Below are 20888 nucleotides of genomic sequence, written 5' to 3'. Positions count from 1 at the left end.
GCACGATAGCGTCATTTAAGATGTATCTAGACAGATACATGAATGGGCAGGGAGCAGAGGGATACAGTTGGGCACAGATCCAACAGGCAAGAGGAGTAATTTTCAGCACAGCTGCTTATTCCCCCTCGATATTCTAGCACATAGACGATGAGATACATGCAAGAATTGCCAAAGCAAGTTTTGCCTTCGGCAGGCTTTGAATACCTGTCTGGGAATGAAGGGGAGGAAGTCTGCCAACCAAACTGAAAGACTGTAGAGCAATAGTCCCGCCCACTCTGCTTTACACATATGCCGAGAAGATCAATCACCTTCACTTGAGCTCCCTTTGGAAGCTTTTAAAGATTTAATGACAGGATAAAAGACCAAACACTGAGGTTCTCACCTGAGCTGGCTACAAAACATCCACACCATATTGAGAGTGTCATAACTGAAGTGGGCTGGTCATGTAGCCAGAATTCTTAACACGCACTAAAGTGAATCTTCTATCGACAGTTTGAATTTGGATGCCCTCTCATGTGTTCAAAAGAAGTCCTACGAGGACACTCTGCAAGCCTCACTCAGAAGTTTTGATATTGACTTTGAGCAGTGGGAGAAGACCACCAGGGATTGCTGTGCCTGGCGCAATCAAATAAAAAGCAGGCACATATCAAAGACCGAGAGAAAATCCCAGTCAGTAACACACTCAAAACTCAATCTGCAGTACCCTGTTCCGTTTGCAGTACATTCTTCCAGGCACAGATTGGTCTCAGCAATCACCTATTTAACGACCGGAACCTGACCAAAAACCCAGATGATGAACATGATCCTCTTCACCTCAGAGGAAGGACAAGACAAGGTCCTCATTCCCATATTGAACAAGACCTGTGCTCATCTCAGGCAACGGCAGCACGGTAGCATTGTGGATAGCACAATTGCTTCACAGCTCCAGGGTCCCAGGTTCAATTCCCCGCTGGGTTACTGTCTGTGCGGAGTCTGCACATCCTCACCGTGTGTGCGTGGGTTTCCACCGGGTGCTCCGGTTTCCTCCCACAGTCCAAAGATGTGCAGGTTAGGTGGATTGGCCATGATAAATTGCCCTTAGTGTCCAAAATTGCCCTTAGTGTTGGGTGGTGTTACTGGGTTATGGGGATAGGGTGGAGGTGTTGGCCTTGGGTGGGGTGCTCTTTCCAAGAGCCAGTGCAGACTCGACGGGACGAATTGCCTCCTTCTGCACTGTAAATTCTATGAAGGGCTAGGCTGGTTTACCAGTGACCTGGTGCACACATGTAAATATGGATACAGTCTTCCCACTGTTGAATTTATCAATTTTATGCTCATTTTACACCCATGGAATAGGCAGAATGAGTTCAACGCCATAGTTGCTAAAATGTTGAAGAGCTGCATACTGATGTGTTCAATATGCATGCTGTCTGTCCCAGTACTGATTAGTTAAAGCCTCACGGTTCTTAAATGCAAGAGGAGGTCTCAAGGACTTAACACACAGGCAACTGCTTCACTAAAGGTAGATTACAGTTTCTATGATTACATCCTGAAAAGGTTAGGTGGATTGGCCATGATAAATTGCCCTTAGTGTCCAAAATTGCCCTTAGTGTTGGGTGGGGTTACTGGGTTATGGGGATAGGGTGGAGGTATTGACATTGGGTAGGGTGCTCTTTCCAAGAGCCGGTGCAGACTCGATGGGCCGAATGGCCTCCTTCTGCACTGTAAATTCTATGAAACCAAGGACAGATTAGTAAATTAAAATATTGTTAAAATGTTTACCTTTGGAGGTATAATAGAAAGTTCAACCATGCTGCATATGCACAAAAGGTACCACACTCCCATTGTATTGGAATTCTGACATGGAAAATCCAGGGAATTACAAAGAGAATCGATGCCACGTATATAAGCCAGTCGAGTGGATTGGTTGCATCATGTAGATACTGCCTTCCCTGTTTATGCAGATAGAAAAAATAGAAGATTACCACAGTGGCAATTAATGCAATCAGAATAACAGTTACAATATTATTTTATTCTTTCAATGAGGTACTGTAGGGATTAATCAATTTGTGATGTGATGCCTACTGCAGTACTGCCCTCCAAATGCACCCTTTTCCTTAATCAAGCCAGATGGGCGCTGTTACAAATTTTCAAATACTTTCGGCGGAATTCTCCGTTCCTGAGACTAAGGGCTGGATTCTCCGATTCTCCGGGTGTGTCCGCAGGATCCATCTGGTCTTACGACCAAAAAGTTGGCGGCGCCCCCGCACCGATGCTCTGCCCGGTGGGGGGCTAGCAGCCGTGCCACAAGTGAAGACAAGCATCCAGCAGAGGGCAGTAGAGCAGAGCTGCTGATTGACTGTTGCGGGGGAAATTTTCATACGTACGTTGTGCTCACACTAACTTGAAGGTGTACCTGAGCAAGAGACCCTAGCTGTTCAAGTAAAGACAAGCATCCATCAGGGGGGCAGTAGAGCAGAGCTGCTGATTGGCTGTTGTGGGGGAAATTTGCATACGTCCATTGTGCTCATCCTAACTTGAAGGTGGTTTGTGGAGGAGCTGTTGTCAAGTGACACTTAAACCCAAAACACTTCTTCAGTGTTTCCCTCCCTACCCCCTCCTCTAACCCAAAAAAAAACAACAGCTGTAAAGATCAAGAGGAAGGCTCGAGGGCAGGTAGAAGTAGAAAGAAGTTGAACCGTGATGTCACAGCCTGCAGGTAAGGGATTGGCTGGTGACTGGTAAGTAGTTTTTCTTTTATTTTCCCTCAGGTGTTATCGTGCGGTGCGCAGAGGTTGCTGAGTGAGTGCTTGCTGAGAAGGGGAGTGAACAGGTAAGCTCCTTCTTTCTTTTTCTTTTTGATTTAGAGGGGATGGCAGGGAAGGTAGTGCAACGTTCCTCCTGCAGACTGTTTGAGGTGAGGGACGCCGTCAGTGTCCCTGCTGATTTTACCTGTGGGAAGTCCACCCATCTGCAGTGCCTCAGAAACCGCGTTAGGGAACTGGAGCTGGAGCTGGATGAACTTCGGATCATTCGGGAGGCAGAGGTGATCATAGATAGAAGCTTCAGGGATGTAGAAACTCCGAAGAATAAAGATAGATGGGTGACAGTGAGAGGGGCTGGGAGGAAGCAGTCAGTACATGGATCCCCTGTGGTCGTTCCCCTTAGTAACAAGTATACCGCTTTGGATACTGTTGGGGGACAACTTACCAGGGGTAAGCCATGGGGTACAGGTCTCTGGCACAGAGTCTGTCCCTGTTGCTCAGAAGAGAAGGGGGGAGAGGAGTAGAGCATTAGTCATTGGAGACTCCATAGTTAGGGGGATAGATAGGAGATTCTGTGGGAACGAGAGAGACTCGTGGTTGGTGTGATGCCTCCCAGGTACCAGGGTGCGTGATGTCTCGGATCGTGTTTTCGGGATCCTAAAAGGGGAGGGGGAGCAGCCCCAAGTTGAGGTCCACATAGGTACCAACGACATAGGTAGGAAAAGGGATAGGGATGTAAGGCAGGAATTCAGGGAGCTAGGGTGGAAACTTAAGTCTAGGGCAAACAGAGTTATTATCTCTGGGTTGTTACCCATGCCACGTAATAGTGAGATGAGGAATAGGGAGAGAGAGGAGTTGAACACGTGGCTACAGGGATGGTGCAGGAGAGAGGGTTTCAGATTTCTGGATAATTGGGGCTTATTCTGGGATCGGTGGGACCTCTACAAACGGGATGGTCTGCACCTGGATCAGAGGGGTACCAATATCCTGGGGGGGGGGGGAAATTTGCTAAGGCTCTTCGGGAGGGTTTAAACTAGTTCAGCAGGGGCTTGGGAACCTGAATTGTAGCTCCAGTATACAGGAGGTTGAGAGTAGTGAGGTCATGAGTAAGGTTTCAAAGTTGCAGGAGTGTACCGGCAGGCAGGAAGGTGGTTTAAAGTGTGTCTTCTTCAATGCCAGGAGCATCCGGAATAAGGTGGGTGAACTTGCGGCATGGGTTGGTACCTGGGACTTCGATGTTGTGGCCATTTCGGAGACATGGATAGAGCAGTGACAGGAATGGTTGTTGCAGGTGCCAGGGTTTAGATATTTCAGTAAGCTCAGGGAAGGTGGTAAAAGAGGGGGATGGGTGGCATTGTTAGTCAAGGACAGTATTACGGTGGCAGAAAGGACTTTTGATGAGGACTCGTCTACTGAGGTAGTATGGGCTGAGGTTAGAAACAGGAAAGGAGAGGTCACCCTGTTAGGGGTTTTCTATAGGCCTCCGAAGAGTTCCAGAGATGTAGAGGAAAGGATTGCAAAGCTGATTCTGGATAGGAGTGAAAGCAACAGGGTAGTTGTTATGGGGGACTTTAACTTTCCAAATATTGACTGGAAACGCTATAGTTCGAGTACTTTAGATGGGTCTGTTTTTGTCCAATGTGTGCAGGAGGGTTTCCTGACACAGTATGTAGATAGGCCAACGAGAGGCGAGGCCATATTTGATTTGGTACTGGGTAATGAACCAGGCCAAGTGTTAGATTTGGAGGTAGGTGAGCACTTTGGTGATAGTGACCACAATTCGATTACGTTTACATTAGTGATGGAAAGGGATAGGTATATACCGCAGGGCAAGAGTTATATCTGGGGGAAAGGCAATTATGATGCGATGAGGCAAGACTTAGGATGCATCGGATGGAGAGGAAAACTGCAGGAGATGGGCACAATGGAAATGTGGAGCTTGTTCAAGGAACAGCTACTGCGTGTCCTTGATAAGTATAGTAAGAAGTCTCACAACACCAGGTTAAAGTCCAACAGGTTTGTTTCGATGTCACTAGCTTTCGGAGCGCTGCTCCTTCCTCAGGTGATACCTCTTCATTCACCTGAGGAAGGAGCAGCACTCCGAAAGCTAGTGACATCGAAACAAACCTGTTGGACTTTAACCTGGTGTTGTAAGACTTCTTACTGCGCTTACCCCAGTCCAACGCCGGCATCTCCACATCTTGATAAGTGTGTAACTGTCAGGCAGGGAGAAAGTGGTCGAGCAAGGGAACTGTGGTTTACTAAAGCAGTCGAAACACTTGTCAAGAGGAAGAAGGAGGCTTATGTAAAGATGAGACATGAAGGTTCAGTTAGGGCGTTCGAGAGTTACAAGTTAGCGAGGAAGGACCTAAAGAGAGAGCTAAGAAGAGCCAGGAGGGGACATGAGAAGTCTCTGGCAGGTAGGATCAAGGATAACCCTAAAGTTTTCTATCGATATGTCAGGAATAAACAAATGACTAGGGTAAGAGTAGGGCCAGTCAAGGACAGTAGTGGGAAGTTGTGCTTGGAGTCCGAGGAGATAGGAGAGGTGCTAAATGAATATTTTTCGTCAGTATTCACACAGGAAAAAGACAATGTTGTTGAGGAGAATACTGAGATTCAGGCTACTAGACTAGAAGGGCTTGAGATTCATAAGGAGGAGGTGTTAGCAATTCTGGAAAGTGTGAAAATAGATAAGTCCCCTGGGCCGGATGGGATTTATCCTAGGATACTCTGGGAAGCTAGGGAGGAGATTGCTGAGCCTTTGGCTTTGATCTTTAAGTCATGTTTGTCTACAGGAATAGTGCCAGAAGACTGGAGGAGAGCAAATGTTGTCCCCTTGTTCAAGAAGAGGAGTAGAGATAACCCCGGTAACTGTAGACCAGTGAGCCTTACTTCTGTTATGGGCAAAATCTTGGAAAGGTTTATAAGAGATAGGATGTATAATCATCTGGAAAGGAATAATTTGATTAGAGATAGTCAACACGGTTTTGTGAAGGGTAGGTCGTGCCTCACAAACCTTATTGAGTTCTTTGAGAAGGTGACCAAACAGGTGAATGAGGGTAAAGCAGTTGATGTGGTGTATATGGATTTCAGTAAAGCATTTGATAAGGTTCCCCACGGTAGACTACTGCAGAAAATACAGAGGCATGGGATTCAGGGTGATTTAGCAGTTTGGATCAGAAATTGGCCCGCTGGAAGAAGACAAAGGGTGGTGGTTGATGGGAAATGTTCAGACTAGAGTCCAGTTACTAGTGGTGTACCACAAGGATCTGTTTTGGGGCCACTGCTGTTTGTCATTTTTATAAATGACCTGGAGGAGGGCGTAGAAGGATGGGTGAGTAAATTTGCAGATGACACTAAAGTCGGTGGAGTTGTGGACAGTGCGGAAGGATGTTACAAGTTACAGAGGGACATAGATAAGCTGCAGCGCTGGGCTGAGAGGTGGCAAATGGAGTTTAATGCAGAAAAGTGTGAGATGATTCATTTTGGAAGGAATAACAGGAAGACAGAGTACTGGGCTAATGGTAAGGTTCTTGGCAGTGTGGATGAGCAGAGAGATCTCGGTGTCCATGTACATAGATCCCTGAAAGTTGTCACCCAGGTTGAGAGGGTTGTTAAGAAGACATACGGTGTGTTAGCTTCTATTGGTAGAGGGATTGAATTTTGGAGACATGAGGTCAAGTTGCAGCTGTACAAAACTCTGGTGCGGACGCATTTGGAGTATTGCGTGCAATTCTGGTCGCCGCATTATAGGAAGGATGTGGAAGTATTGGAAAGGGTGCAGAGGAGATTTATCAGAATGTTGCCTGGTATGGAGGGAAGATCTTATGAGGAAAGGCTGAGGGACTTGAGGCTGTTTTCATTAGAGAGAAGAAGGTTAAGAGGTGACTTAATTGAGGCATACAAGATGATCAGAGGATTGGATAGGGTGGACAGTGAGAGCCTTTTTCCTCGGATGGTGATGTCTAGCACGAGGGGACATAGCTTTAAATTGAGGGGAGATAGATATAAGACAGATGCCCTAGTCCCTTGGGACATCACACTGGCCAGTGTCCAGCCTGCAGTCAAGCCTCTCCGTGTCATTTATTAAAATAAATTTAGAATACCCAATTATTTTTTTCCAATTAAGGGGCCGAACAGCCTCCTTCTGTAGTGTAAATTCTATGATTCTATGATCCTACTAAGTGCAATTCTGGGCAGGAATGTGGTGGTACAGCTCCCATCTCAATTTCCCATTGTGATTGCTCCAGCACTCAGGCAGCATTGTGAAGGAAAATAAACCCCTTAAATAATTGTGCATATTACATGCCATTGCACACTTTCTGTTGCTTTTTTTAATGTAAAACCTCAGATGTTATTTCTCTGTCATTCTTAATCATAGATATTCTTTACAAGGAAACCGGCCATCTCCCAGAAACAGCAGAAATACAAGATTTCTGTCTTACATTTTAAAAGTGGCTTTTCAGGAGAGATGGTGGTGTAGCAATAATGTCACTGGACAAGTAATCCAGAGATCCAGGCTAATGCTTTGGGGACAAGGGTTCAAATCCCACCACAACAGCTGGTGGAATTTAAATTCAATTAATAATCTAGAAATGAAAAGCTAATCTCAATAATAGTTGTTGATCACATTGGTGATTGTCATTCAAAACCCTGCTTCACTGATGTCCTTTAGGGGAGGAAATCTGCCATCCTTATCTGGTCTGGACTACATGTAACTCCAAACCATCAGTGATGTGGCTGACTCTTAACTACACTCCAAAATGGTGGGACAAGCCACTCAGTTCAAGGGCAATTAGGGATGCTGGCCTTGCCAGTGATGTCCACATCCCATGTAAAAATGAAGAAGTAAAACAAGTAAAAGAAAGAAAAACAGGAATTTCTCACTGGTTTCTGAGAATCTTCTCGAAGAACAGAAATATTCTTAAATTAACCACAATGTTTGTTTATTTCTGCTGATAAGATCTGGTCACATTAAAATAATAATAATCACTTATTGTCACAAGTGCTGGTCCGAGGAGACAGAAGAGCTCTTACGTGACTGCTTAGAGACAGTGGACTGGTCCATATTTAAGAACTCAGCGACCAACTTAAATGAGAATGCCACCACCGTCACAGACTTCATCAGCAAATGTGCGGACGACTGCATGCCAAAGAAAGCAGTACGTACGTTCCCCAACCGGAAACCATGGCTCAATCGCGAGATTGACTCCCTACTGAAGGACAGATCTGAGGCGTCTAAGACAGACGACCCTGACCTATACAAGAAATCCAGGTACGATCTCTGCAAAGCCATCCGAGATGCCAAGAGAGAATATCAAACCAAACTAGAGTCACAGACAGACTCTCGGCGGTTGTGGCAAGGACTAAACAACATAACGGGCTACAAAGCGAAGCCGAACAGTATCTCTGGCAGCAGCACACCCCTCCCCGATGAACTCAATGCATTCTATGCTTGGTTCGAGCAGGTAACCAACAGTCCACTGTCGAGTGCCCCAGCAGTCCATAATTCAGCCATACCCACCATCACAGCTTCCGAAGTCAGATTGGCCTTCCTGAAAATGAACCCTCGTAAGGCGACGGGCCTGGACGGGATCCCTGAACGTGCACTCAGAGCCTGCGCGGACCAGCTGGCAGAGGTATTCGCGGACATCTTTAACCTGTCCCTACTCCACTGCGAGGTCCTCACCTGCTTCAAGAAGACCACCATCATACCGGTACCAAAGAAGAACCAGGCAACATGCCTCAATGACTACCGTCCAGTGGCCCTGACTTCAATCGTAATGAAGTGTTTCAAGAGGTTGATCATGAAGCGCATCATCTCCATACTCCCAGAACGCCTTGATCCACTTCAATTCGCATACCGTTGCAACCGGTCCACATCAGATGCCATTTTCCTGGCCCTAACTCATCCCTCGAGCATCTCGAAAACAAGGACTCCTACGTCAGACTCCTATTTATTGACTACAGCTCCGCCTTCAACACCATAATCCCAGCCAAGCTCATATCAAAGCTCCAAAACCTAGGACTTGGCTCCTCACTCTGCAACTGGATCCTCGATTTTCTGACCAACAGACCACAATCAGTAAGAATGAACAACACCTCCTCCACAATAGTCCTCAACACCGGGGCCCCGCAAGGCTGCGTACTTAGCCCCCTACTCTACTCCCTGTACACACACGACAGCGTGGCAAAATGTGGTTCCAACTCCATCTACAAGTTTGCTGATGATACGACCATAGTGGGCCAGATCTCAAACAACGACGAGTCAGAATACAGGCAGGAGGTGGAGAACCTAGTGGAGTGGTGTAGCAACAACAATCTCTCCCTCAATGCCAGCAAAACTAAAGAGCTGGTCATTGACTTCAGGAAGCAAAGTACTGTACACATCCCTGTCAGCATCAACGGGGCCGAGGTGAAAGTGGTTAGCAGTTTCAAATTCCTAGGGGTGCACATCTCCACCCACGTCGAAGCTACCACCAAGAAAGCACAACAGCGCCTATACTTCCTCAGGAAACTAAGGAAATTCAGCATGTCCACATTAACCCTTACCAACTTTTACAGATGCACTATAGAAAGCATCCTATCAGGCTGCATCACAGTCTGGTATGGCAACTGCTCGGCCCAGGACCGCAAGAAATTTCAGAGTCGTGAACACCGCCCAGTCCATCACACAAACCTGCCTCCCATCCATTGACTCCATCTACACCTCCCGCTGCCTGGGGAAAGCGGGCAGCATAATCAAAGAATCCTCCCACCCGTCTTACTCACTCTTCCAACTTCTTCCTTTGGGCAGGAGATAGAGAAGTTTGAGAACACGCACGATCAGACTCAAAAACAGCTTCTTCCCCACTGTCACCAGACTCCTAAATGACCCTCTTATGGACTGACCTCATTAACACTACACCCTGTATGCTTCATCCGATGCCAGTCTTATGTAGTTACATTGTATATGTTGTGTTGCCCCATTATGTATTTTCTTTTATTCCCTTTTCTTCCCATGTACTTAATGATCTGTTGAGCTGCTCGCAGAAAAATACTTTTCACTGTACCTCGGTACACGTGACAATAAACAAATCCAATCCAAGTAGCTTCAATGAAGTTACTGCGAAAAGCCCCTAGTCGCCACATCCCGGCGCCTGTTCGGGGAGGCCGGTACGGGAATTGAACCCGCGCTGCTGGCCTTGTTTGGCATTATAAGCCACTGTGCTAAACCAGCCCCAGCGACGGGGAGAGCTGACTGGTGGTGAATTCACCTGAGGATCGTCACACTTCAGGCGAGCGGCAAGATTGAGAAGATGGGGCTTTCATGAAAAATCTCAGCCCGTATGGGAATTGAACCCACACTGCTGGTCTTGCTCTGTATCACAACCAGCTGTCTAGCCAACTGAGCTAAACCAGCCACATAAACGATAATTCGATGGTATAGTGCAAGGTAAAACGAAAAGGATACTTCAATTCAATGTGGTCATTTGAAACACTTTTACTTTCACCAGCATGGCGTGAATCATAGGAATCAACTAGTTTATTACAATCAGTTGCTAAAATAAAAGGTCAGTATGTAGCAGAGAACTGTACACCAAATTTCTTACCTGTTGCAAAAGTTGATAACTCTCCTTACCTATACCAAGAATGCTCATGACAAATACAGCAGTTGTGCACACATGGTACAAAATCGATTCCTGTGGAAGGATTCAGAAGTTGAAATTAGGTAATAGCTCCATGCCATGTTAATATTCCAGCTGTGCATGTATGAATAACATTCATGTATTTAAAAGGGTTTAGAAATTCTACCCCATTAAGGTTAAGAGTGGGGGGGGATTTGGGTTGGAACCTGTTTTTGTTGAGTTTCTGCCCTGTTGCCAGAGATTCCGATTGCCATTAGGAGTAAGGCACATGAAGAATAGGGCCAGAATTCTCCGACAGTTGGGATTCGCTTTCCTGCTGGCAGCGCACCCCTGCCCATGGGTTTCAAGTGGTAGGAAGAGAGAATCCCGCCATCATCTTGTGGCGCACTGCTGAGAAACATGCGGTTGGCAGACCAGAGAATCCATCCCTGGAAGAGCATGTATTCTAAATTCTGAACTATACTGTCTTAATCAGCACAGAACGCCACAAGCTTCTCCCTCAGCAAGCTGTTGCTTTGTAATCTCACTGCCCCAGTGGTACAGGCACCTCAGTCCTCCACCGAATATACAAATAATCTGGATTTGGCATGTTCGAGCGCCAGGAGTGTGGTGTTCTTTGTGTTGCTTATTTCAGGATAATTGGCGTAGTGTTCACAAAGACCACAAAATAGCTTGAACTTAAACAAAGCTATAAATTTATTAACACTACGAACTTGGATTCGACACGTACTCCTAAAGAATACACAGTTGATTAATAACATCTAAACTACACTCATCTACAGATAATCTCACTACTGGTTTCAACTATGATCTGCACTCACTTACACTATCTATACTTCTGACTCTCACTAGCTAACTCCTGCACACACTCTCCCACAAGGCATCATTGCCTTATATAGTTATAACTGTAGCTCCCTCTAGTGGCTACTCTCAACACTTCATTAACCCTTTCAGTTCTGACAATTATGATACCACAAAGCAGACAAATAGATAGAAGATTCATCCATTGTGCTTCATTAGCAGAACAAGGTTTTCAGAGCTTCTAAATGAGGTTTATTTGAATTTTTCACTGATTGGGGAGAATTTTCCAATCACGCCAGTGGAGGGAATTGTGTTGGGCAAGAGCATTGAAATTGGCATGATGGCAAAAGTCAGTTTTCCCCCGGTGGGGAAATAAGTTGGAATTTTTCCTCCCAAATATTACACCGGGTGTTGACTGAGATTCATGACTGGAGGCTTTAAAGGGCGAGGGAGGAAGACTGTGAGACAGCACAGGGCAATGCAGAGAACAGTCAGGGCAGAATTTAAAGTCAGTACCACACCCACCATGCTACAAGGGTTTGCTTTACACACGACTTGGTCCAGTCCAACGAGGGGGAAGGCCTGTCAGTTCAGTGTCGGCCATGCACAGAATGTTATTCAGGGCATGGTCAGTCCTTCACACATCTGGATCCTGGTGCCTTGGTACTGGGCAGTAGACTGTCACAGTCACGGGGCATCTGCAGCCTGTAAATGGAGAAACCAGGAAGTAATGGGGGCAGTCAATGTTCTCATGGGGTGGCGGGATGGGGGGAGGGTCCCTATAGGCCACTAGGTCACTGTGCAAAGAGCCCAATCACCATCTTGACAGCCCAATGGAATGATGCAGTGGAAAAATATTTCTACTGGTAACTTTGGAAAAACCTGTCAGGGGAGGGATCTGAGGGCATGTGGTAGGAGTCAACTATTGCACTTCTGGGCTGATTGATGAGGCACATTAATAATTATCAGTTCAGGACATGAAGAGCAAGTTTAATCTGAGACATGTTATGTGGCACAGTGGTTAGCACTGCTGCCTCACAGCGTCAGGGACCTGGGTCCAATTCCGGCCTTGGTGACTGTGTGGTGTTTGCACTTTCTCCCAGTGCCTCTGTGGATTTCCTCCGGGTTCTCCAGTTTCCTCCCACAGTCCAAAGATGTGCATGTTATGTGAATTGGCCATGCTAAATTGCCCCTTAATGTCCAAAGACCTACAGGATAGGTGGGGTTTCAGGGATAGGGTGGGGAGTGGGCCTAGGTAGGGTGCTCTTTCAGAGGGTCAGTGCGGACTCAATGGGCTGAATGGCCTGCTTCTGCACTGTGGGAATTCTATGGTTCTATGTTGGAAAGAGTCAAATGCCAATTGAACAATTTGGGCACTTCAATTCACAGTGTGCCTTCTTGCTTCAGTCCATTAGTGCTTAGGGAAAATATAGATTTGGTATGACTGACCACTTGTCCATCATAGAGGAATGCGAAAAGTTCAGAAGAATCAAAGTAATAAGAGGTCACAGCTGCACTACATATGCAACATACTCCAGACAACCCTACACATTGCAGCTGGGATGTTCAGGGCTTGACAGGATTCAATATTTGCAGTCACTACATTACTGCAAAGCTGGGCTCTAGTCTATTCAAAAAGTGGCAGCTTGATAGTGCCCTGACTGAGGTTGCTAGTACATGGCTGTACTCATCCAGATCCAAACCTCTTTGTGAACACGATGCCGTGCCCGGGGCAGTGTGGGAATTGAGGGGGGGGGGGGCAGCTCAGCTAACTGTGATCCTTCAGGATGTTCTTCAGCTACAAGGGAGGACCTGAGGATGTAATGTATGGAATGAGGGCAGCTCAAGGGCTTCACAATGACTTCCTAGCTTGGCGACAGAAGGTGATCATTGCAGGGTAAGGTGCAATCATGCCTCTCATCTATTTCTCCACAGACACAAGGAGGGGTGCAGAATGAAAGCTGCAAGCAACATTGCCTATTTAATGGCTTTGATGCAACTGAGGAGAAGAAGGGCCCATCACTGTCCAGCAGGACAAGGAGAAGAATCACCCCGAGGAACATAACGGGTGCCCACGAAAACCCAGAGCTGAGGAGGGGAAACCAATTTCACAGACGTGTTTGACATGACTCAGGGTGTACCAAAGGTGCTTCTCATGCTTGGAGAAGAGCAAAAGACATCTCAGCACATCACGGGATGTAGTTGCTCACATTAGCCACATTCTCTGGGTGCATCTGATGCCACAGGTACCAGGAGGCCATTCATTGCCACTGGCTCTAAAAGTGACAACCACACTCAACATTTTTGCAAGCAGCTTGTTCCAGGGCCCTACTGGGGAATTCTGTAGAATATCGCAAACCTCCTCTCAAACAGTGTTTAAGCTGTAGCCATCTGGGATCTCCACTTGCAACCAGGAACAGGGAAGGTCGCAAAGCATAGTGGGAAAAATGGCCAATGCGAGATTCAGGCAGTCTCAGAGCCTGAATGTATATTTGCGAGTGAGGAATCCAGACGGTATTGAAACCCCCAACCGATTAGCATTTTATGGCCCATCTCCGCCAGACAAAGGACTGATACTTGAGCGACCGATACAACCCCAGACATTTCGGCGCCACTCCCTGTACTGGGAAGCGTAAACAACAGGGTCAATGACCGCTTGGGGCACGCCCAGCCATCAAGGCACCCGCCCCTTTATTGGTTCGAATCAAACACAGTAATCAGGAATCACCCAATTAGTGGGGTCCAAACTGAAGGACCGCCCAAAAGATGCGAAAACCCCCAAGGATAAAGAGAGAGACCACCATGTGTTCAGCCTCTCTTGGACCTGGCGCTCCGGCAACGTCCACCTCCAAGTGCAGCACCACCAGAAGCAAGTTCAAGTTCAACGCCCGCTACCAGGCGGATGAGCCTAGCTGAGTAGCAGTTACTTCTACAGACCCGATAGATACAGATCAGAACAATGGCCACTGTTCCTCTGATCTAAGCCGGGTGCCTGAAGTTAAGTACAGGTTCTCATAGTCGATAGGTGTCATTTAACTAGTAGTGTTTATGTTGCATGATTAATTGTTTGTGTAAATAAAGTACCCTTGATCTTGAACTAACTAACTGGTGTTTGGCTCTTTAATCGATAGCCAGTTGAACCTTGTGGTGGTATCATTTGATACCTGGCGACTTAAAACAATAGTATATTGACATCCAAAGGAAGGAGGGCAACCTCACTGACTGCCATATTTACAGTAGGTAAAAAAGGCAACAGTTATTGACGACTCTGGTGGGATTCGACCCAGAAGTGACTGTGTCACTCCGAGAGAACCCACAAAAGCGTTTGAATTCGAAATCCAAATTGGCAAAGTAAACCACAAGCGAAACCAGTATTGATCAAACCTCCAAAATTCAGAAGTGTGTAATTTGGCCTGCGTACTAACAAAGGGATATAAGGTAACCACGACAGATTTTGTAGCATGAAACTTTCTGAGTCGTGTAAACCAGAAAATAACTTGAGTCGTACCCGTGTTTGCACCATCGCTTTGTTCCCCCTTGTTCCAAATTCCCGGTAGAGACAGAGATAATCGTAGGGATGGCAATGAAGGCAATGGAACACCTTATGCATCCACAAGAGCCCGAGGTCGCAGCGACCAACAATGCAGAACAGTGTCCCATATGGGAGGAAGAGATTAGAAGATACCTAAAGGGGAAAGGATGGCCCCTATGGTGGAATTTTGCTCGAATGAGGAAACAGGTCCTGGCAGCACAGGACAGACTTGGTGGGACAGCCTGACCGAGATCCACAAAAATAATTTGAATAAGATTCGTAAGCCGATGGCAATCGTGTCCTGCTTGGCACCATTGCGAGGCACAGAGGAGGTCGTGAGGACGCTCCGAAGACTGCTTAAGGAGAAGGAAAGAAGTAGAGAGGGAAACATTAACGAGTGTGAGAGATTAAACGAGCAACTCCGGGAGCAGCTAGCGGTGAAGGACAAGGAGATGGATGATATCAAGAGGCCACATCAATCTTGTCTTGCCCACCTCAGCAGCTTTCAGATTCTATACGATAAGGCCTACCAGGACACGCATCGTGCGGTGTTGGTAAGAGAGGAAATTGAGAACCAAGGAGAACAGTTGAGGAAACAATGTGAGGATTTAAAGGCAGCCCTCCGAGCACTCCACAGTTCCACCACGGAACAGAGGCAGAGTTCGATGGATCATGCCAAGTGCAGGCAGCAAATTGCAAGATTGCAATCACTGCTATCCATTCAGAATGGGTTCAGAGATAACTTTGGCCTACAGTTAGATCAGGAAGATGGCCCCGATTGGCAGGAACTTAGTGAAATGGCCCAATGGTACGTGAACGAGACAGAAAATCAGAATAGAGCCCCCCAGCGCCCGAAAAGGAAAGCACCCACACCACCGACTGCACAGGCAGCACCCAACCCAATGAATCCCATCACCATGCAGCGCAGGGTCACAACAGAAGACCAACCCGATTTTGTGTACACCACCCCATTAACCATCACCCAGTTCAGAGATGCCCACGATAAAATTGGGACTTTCCACCCCACGTCAGACCCACACCACTTTTTTGAACGAGTTAGACAACAGACCCTCATGTACGGCCAGGTCGAGCAGGAAGAAGTAAAGCTCATAGTGATGAGCCGAGACCCGTCGGTTAGTTCAGCCCTTCCCGACCCACAAAATGTAGGAGGAGGTAGCCTCCAAGATATGAAAACAGCCATTGGCTACAATAGAGGAGATCTGGTAGAAGGACTCAACCGGTGCAGACAGAAAAAGGGAGAGCATCCAATAGCATTTGCTGGACGCCTCTGGATCCACTTTACCGCAGTATTCAGTGAGTTAGCCCACGCCCAGTAATCGGTAGACAATACGGCCAAATGGACCCGTATTCTAGTATCCCATGCCACAGAGGCAGGACAGAAGGCATGTGCCCCTGCCACGCTCACAGTAGGAGACTACACACAGGATTAGCTCAGTAGGAGAGTACTGGTTTGATTCACAAACCATTACCACAGATAAAAAAGTTAGAGAAGTCTTGAAAAGACATAAAGCATCGTTTGCCCAGCACAAGCACGATTGCGGTAAAATTCCGGGAGTGGTTAACATTACAGGTCCCGATCCTAAGCCCCAGAAACAATACGGCTTCCCCCAGCAAGCCAAGGGAGAGATAGCCAAAGTAATCCAGAGTTTATTGAACCAAGGAGTAATTCAACCTGTAGCATCAACGAACAATGCCCCGATTTGGCCCATAAGGAAACCAGATGGTTCATGGCGACTGATCATCGATTATAGGGAATTAAACAAAGTGACTCCGTCAGCAGCCCCCACCATTGCCACGGGTCCCGAGACCATGGTAAAACAGGGACTCCAGTCAACATTTTTCACGGTATTGGACATTAGTAATGGCTTTTAGTCCATACCATTGGACAAAACGTGCCAGTACAAATTTGCGTTCACTTTCCAGGGACAGCAGTACACGTGGACGTGCCTTCCACAAGGCTTCCACAACTCCCCCTCCATTTCTCACAGACAATTGGCGAACGGCTTATCAAAATTTTCCCGACCTGAATGCCTTGTTCAGTATGTGGACAACTTTCTCCTACAGACTCACACCAAGTAAGAGCGCATTTCACTTCTTTGGGAATTATTAGGACTCCTCAAAGAAATTGGATGCAAAAGTAACCCCAAGAAAGCCCAAATTCTCCAGGAAAAAGTAACTTATTTAGGTACGGCCATCACGCATGGGAAGCCTGAAATAGAACAGAAACGGATAGATTTGATTATCAAATTGCCCTTGCCCCAAAATGTTACAGCACTCCGGTCATTTTTAGGACTGATCGGTTATTGCAGGAACCACATAGACGGTTTATCCACAAAAGCAGCCCCACTTTCCGAGCTCCTTAAAAAACAGGCCCCATGGAAATGGCTTCCACAGCCGTGGATGCGTTGAAACGCACCCTAAGCACAGCTCCCGCTTTGCAAGCCCCAGATCCACACTCCCTGTACACGATAGAGGTAGCGACCACCGACCGAACCCTTTCGGCCGTACTCCTACCGGAAAGGCACAATCGTTTAGGACCCATAGCCTATGCCTCACGAGTTTTAGATCCAGTAGAGCAGGGATTTTCAGCCTGCGAAAGGCACCTGCTAGCAGTTTTCTGGACGGTACAGTACTTCTCGTACATAACCGGACTCAACCTCGTAACCATTTTGACCGAGCACACCCCGACACAGCTTTTATGAGACGGTAGATTAAAAGACGGCACAGTAAGCCAAATTCGAGCAGCGCGCTGGACCCTCCCACTACAAGCTCGCGACATTACCGTATAATGGACAAAAACGCACCCGATTCTGGCCGACAATTTACACTATGCAGGAACCCCACATGAGTGCGAGCACAGGCCCCTTTGTTCCCAAGGCGGTACCCAGAAAGATAGGCATCCGACCACAGACGACCCAGCCCACAGACAAAGCTTTGAAAATTTATGTAGCTGGCTCCTCCACAGTCCTGGATGGAAAAAGAATCACAGGATATGGAATTTATGTAGAGGACGCGCAGGGACACGCTTTAGAAGAAATCGCATTAAAGTTGCCTGGACACTCCGGTTCGCAGGCAGCCGAGTTAGCAGCCATCGCTTACATTGTCCAGCACCCCGATTCGTTCCCGATCCCAGGAGACATATATTCAGACAGTTTGTACGTCTGCAACAGCCTAACAGAATTCCTACCCCTGTGGGAATCTAAAGGATTTATTTCCGCCGACGGGAAACCTCTACCCTCAGCCCCATTACTCAGACATATCCTCCAGACAGCGAAAGGCAGAAAATACACAATAGTTAAAGTAAGAAGTCACCATCGTTCCTCCCCACCCGGTAACGTGAAAGCAGACGTCCCAGCGAAGGCAGGCTCATGACATGGCCACTTTGGGCAACCCCCCGAAAGTGCCCCAGTACACGGGGTTCAGGTCTCACAGACCAACATTCAAGACTTAGCCCAAGCACAGAAAGAAGACGAGACACTAAAGGAAATTTTAAAAGGAAACTTCCCAGCTCCCCACAAAAAGTTTAAAGATACTCTAATGGCCCATGAGGGAATCGTTTTAAAGGACGGTATTTATGTGGTCCCCACCCAGGACAGTAACGAGATTATTTGCAAATTCTATGATGGACACGGACACCAAGGGATAGAATCCACCCTTGCCCACCTCAGACCTCTCTGCTGGTGGCCTGATTTAAAAACCGACATTAACCATTACGTTGAGATTTGTTTGATTTGCACACAGAATATCCCGGCCAGATATGCAAAGAAAGGTCAGCTAAGACACACCCACCTTGTTAATGGCCCATGGACAAATTTGCAGTTAGACTATATTGGCTCCCTCCCACACTGCAGAAACGGATACAAATATGTGTTGGTTGTCATCGACACATTCACAAAATGGGTAGAAGCTTTCCCTTCACGAACAAATGCGGCCAAAGCCACTGCAAAAATTCTAACTGAGCAGATTTTCACTAGATGGGGACTCCCCCGTAGTATTGAGTCGGACCAAGGTTCGCACTTCACAGGCAGAGTTATGAAAAATGTCATGACGATTTTTGGCATAAAACAGAGGTTTCACATAGCCTATCACCCGCAGTCCAGCGGCATTGTGGAGCGCATGAATCGGACACTAAAGGCCACACTTCGGAAGATGGTACAGCAGCATAATATGACATGGGATACAGTGCTCCCATTCGCACAGATGTTTATTAGAAACACGGTGTCGACTTCGACAGGTTACACCCCCCATACACTCATGACTGGACGACCCATGAAGGGTACCGAGTATTTATTTGGACTTAATTTGGCCAGACCCGCAGTCATTGTCCTTACCCATAAGAAAGTGGTCCAAAACATGTTGGAGAATATTAAAGCAGCACAGCCCGCTGCAGCTGTTCGACTAGGCGCTAGACGAAAGCAGAGTAAGGCCTGCCAAATTAAGACAGTACACCCGACAGAGTATACAGTCGGACAGCAAGTCACGATCTCCCTGTACAATCCCAGCTCATTCCTCTCCCGTAAATTTGCAGGACCCTACTCAATCTCCGATAAAGTAAGCCCCACAGTTTACAAAATCACATATCCTAATGGAAAGTCAGGATGATTCCATATAAATCAGCTTAAGCTTTATGGAATGCAGTGCAGCCACTCGCACCATCTCTCATTGGCAATGGCAGACACCGGAGACCCACCCACTGACAACCCAATCCCGCCCTCCCCCAGCAGCGACAGCACGTCCACAGACATGACCTTGACGCCGCCCCCAGAGTCAAATTTAACCCTAACACTTGATTCGGCTGCTAGCGACAGTAATAGCGACAGCGACAGCTCAACTGATGTCCTTGATAGACCCGAACAATGGAAACACAGACCAGGCCCCAGTCACTACGGCCCCAGTGACACCGACCACGAGATGTTCAGCCCCTTAGAGACAATTTATTTGCCGCTACCAGAACCTGACCCACCACCCGACGATAGTGACACCCCCCCTTGCCCCTACCGCCCTACAGAATGGGAAACATTGGCACCGCGATAATTCCTGTTGTCTGACACGGAACGATGAGATGGACTCCACATCGGCACACGCCGCATTGGCACTCAAACTCCAGGCACGAGTTTGGCATCCGGGAGATGGTGATGACTCCGAGTCTGACTCCCACCATGCTAACCCCTTTGAGACCCATTTTGGAATGGAACCTTGAGGTGTCCAGATGATGAGAGAAAGGAACCGATTGAGATTTATGGTGTCCTATTCCCTGAGGGAACCTGCCCGCTTTCTTCTTTAGTTTTTTTTAATGATGAATGTTCTCTCTCTTGTACGACTTTGTGTGTCGGCCTCACGAAAGATTTCTTGATACAGCAATGACTACTATTCTGACACCACATGGCAGTTAAAGGCACAAGTTTGCAAAAGTCCATATATCCTCAAATTCTTACCTCTCTTGGAAGGTCACTCAGGCAGTGGAGTAACGGCATTGATCCCCGCCCTGCCTGAGGACCCTCTATACATTTGGTCAGCCAAGCTCGAGTAGTGGAGCAACCGCACTGATCACCGCCCTACCCGGGGATTCCACACATTCTTGCCCTGCATTGCCCTGATCATACACACCCCATTTGGAGAATTATTTTCAAAACTCTTTTGCTGTTCTTTTTACAACTGTGGTTTAAAGAATGCACTTTTGCCACAACTTTTGTCCCCTTTCCGGCGACCCTTCGGTTGCTATCCCCCCACCTGCTATTTACATGTTCAAAACACTTGATTGAAATGAGTTTGCATAGGACGGAGAAATTGCCCGCCCACTCAGCCCATCAAACACAGGCTCCGAGAGTGCTCGCACGATGACAGAATTTGTTTTCCGGTGTCTTGTCTCCCAAATGGCTGTTTAAAAAAAAATGAGGGAGTCACATATGGTGACAATTCTAAATGGGAAATTGATGTTAAGGAGAAACAGACAGACAAACGAGATATTAAGCAACAAGATAATAACAGATATTATGCTTGTACCCCCAGGAAGATGCGGATATACCTGAAGACAGAAAAATACGGACAAGATGAAGACGAACCTGATGATCTGCATCATGATCGTCGTTGGATCAATACAATTGCGCGCGTTACCCGCTCCTACACCCCTCACCACACAGACCCTAAACATGACCGTCC

The 20888-nt window shown here is 47.1% G+C and overlaps 1 protein-coding gene across 1 annotated transcript in view; it reads right to left on the bottom strand.

The window, feature by feature from the left end:
- The window catches only part of trpa1b (transient receptor potential cation channel, subfamily A, member 1b), a 256462-nt gene that overhangs the window by 56592 nt on the left and 178982 nt on the right, over positions 1-20888 (bottom strand). The window contains exons 21-22 of the mRNA XM_072467568.1: positions 10340-10429; positions 1762-1931 (exon numbers count right to left, since the gene is read on the bottom strand). Of these exons, the coding sequence (XP_072323669.1) occupies positions 1762-1931; positions 10340-10429 (260 nt within the window). The remainder of the gene's footprint in view (positions 1-1761; positions 1932-10339; positions 10430-20888) is intronic.

Source organism: Scyliorhinus torazame, chromosome 11 (assembly GCF_047496885.1).
Source record: "Scyliorhinus torazame isolate Kashiwa2021f chromosome 11, sScyTor2.1, whole genome shotgun sequence".
Lineage (NCBI taxonomy): Eukaryota > Metazoa > Chordata > Chondrichthyes > Carcharhiniformes > Scyliorhinidae > Scyliorhinus > Scyliorhinus torazame.
Note: the sequence above shows the minus strand (reverse complement) of the source record. Positions and strands in the feature narration are given on the sequence as shown.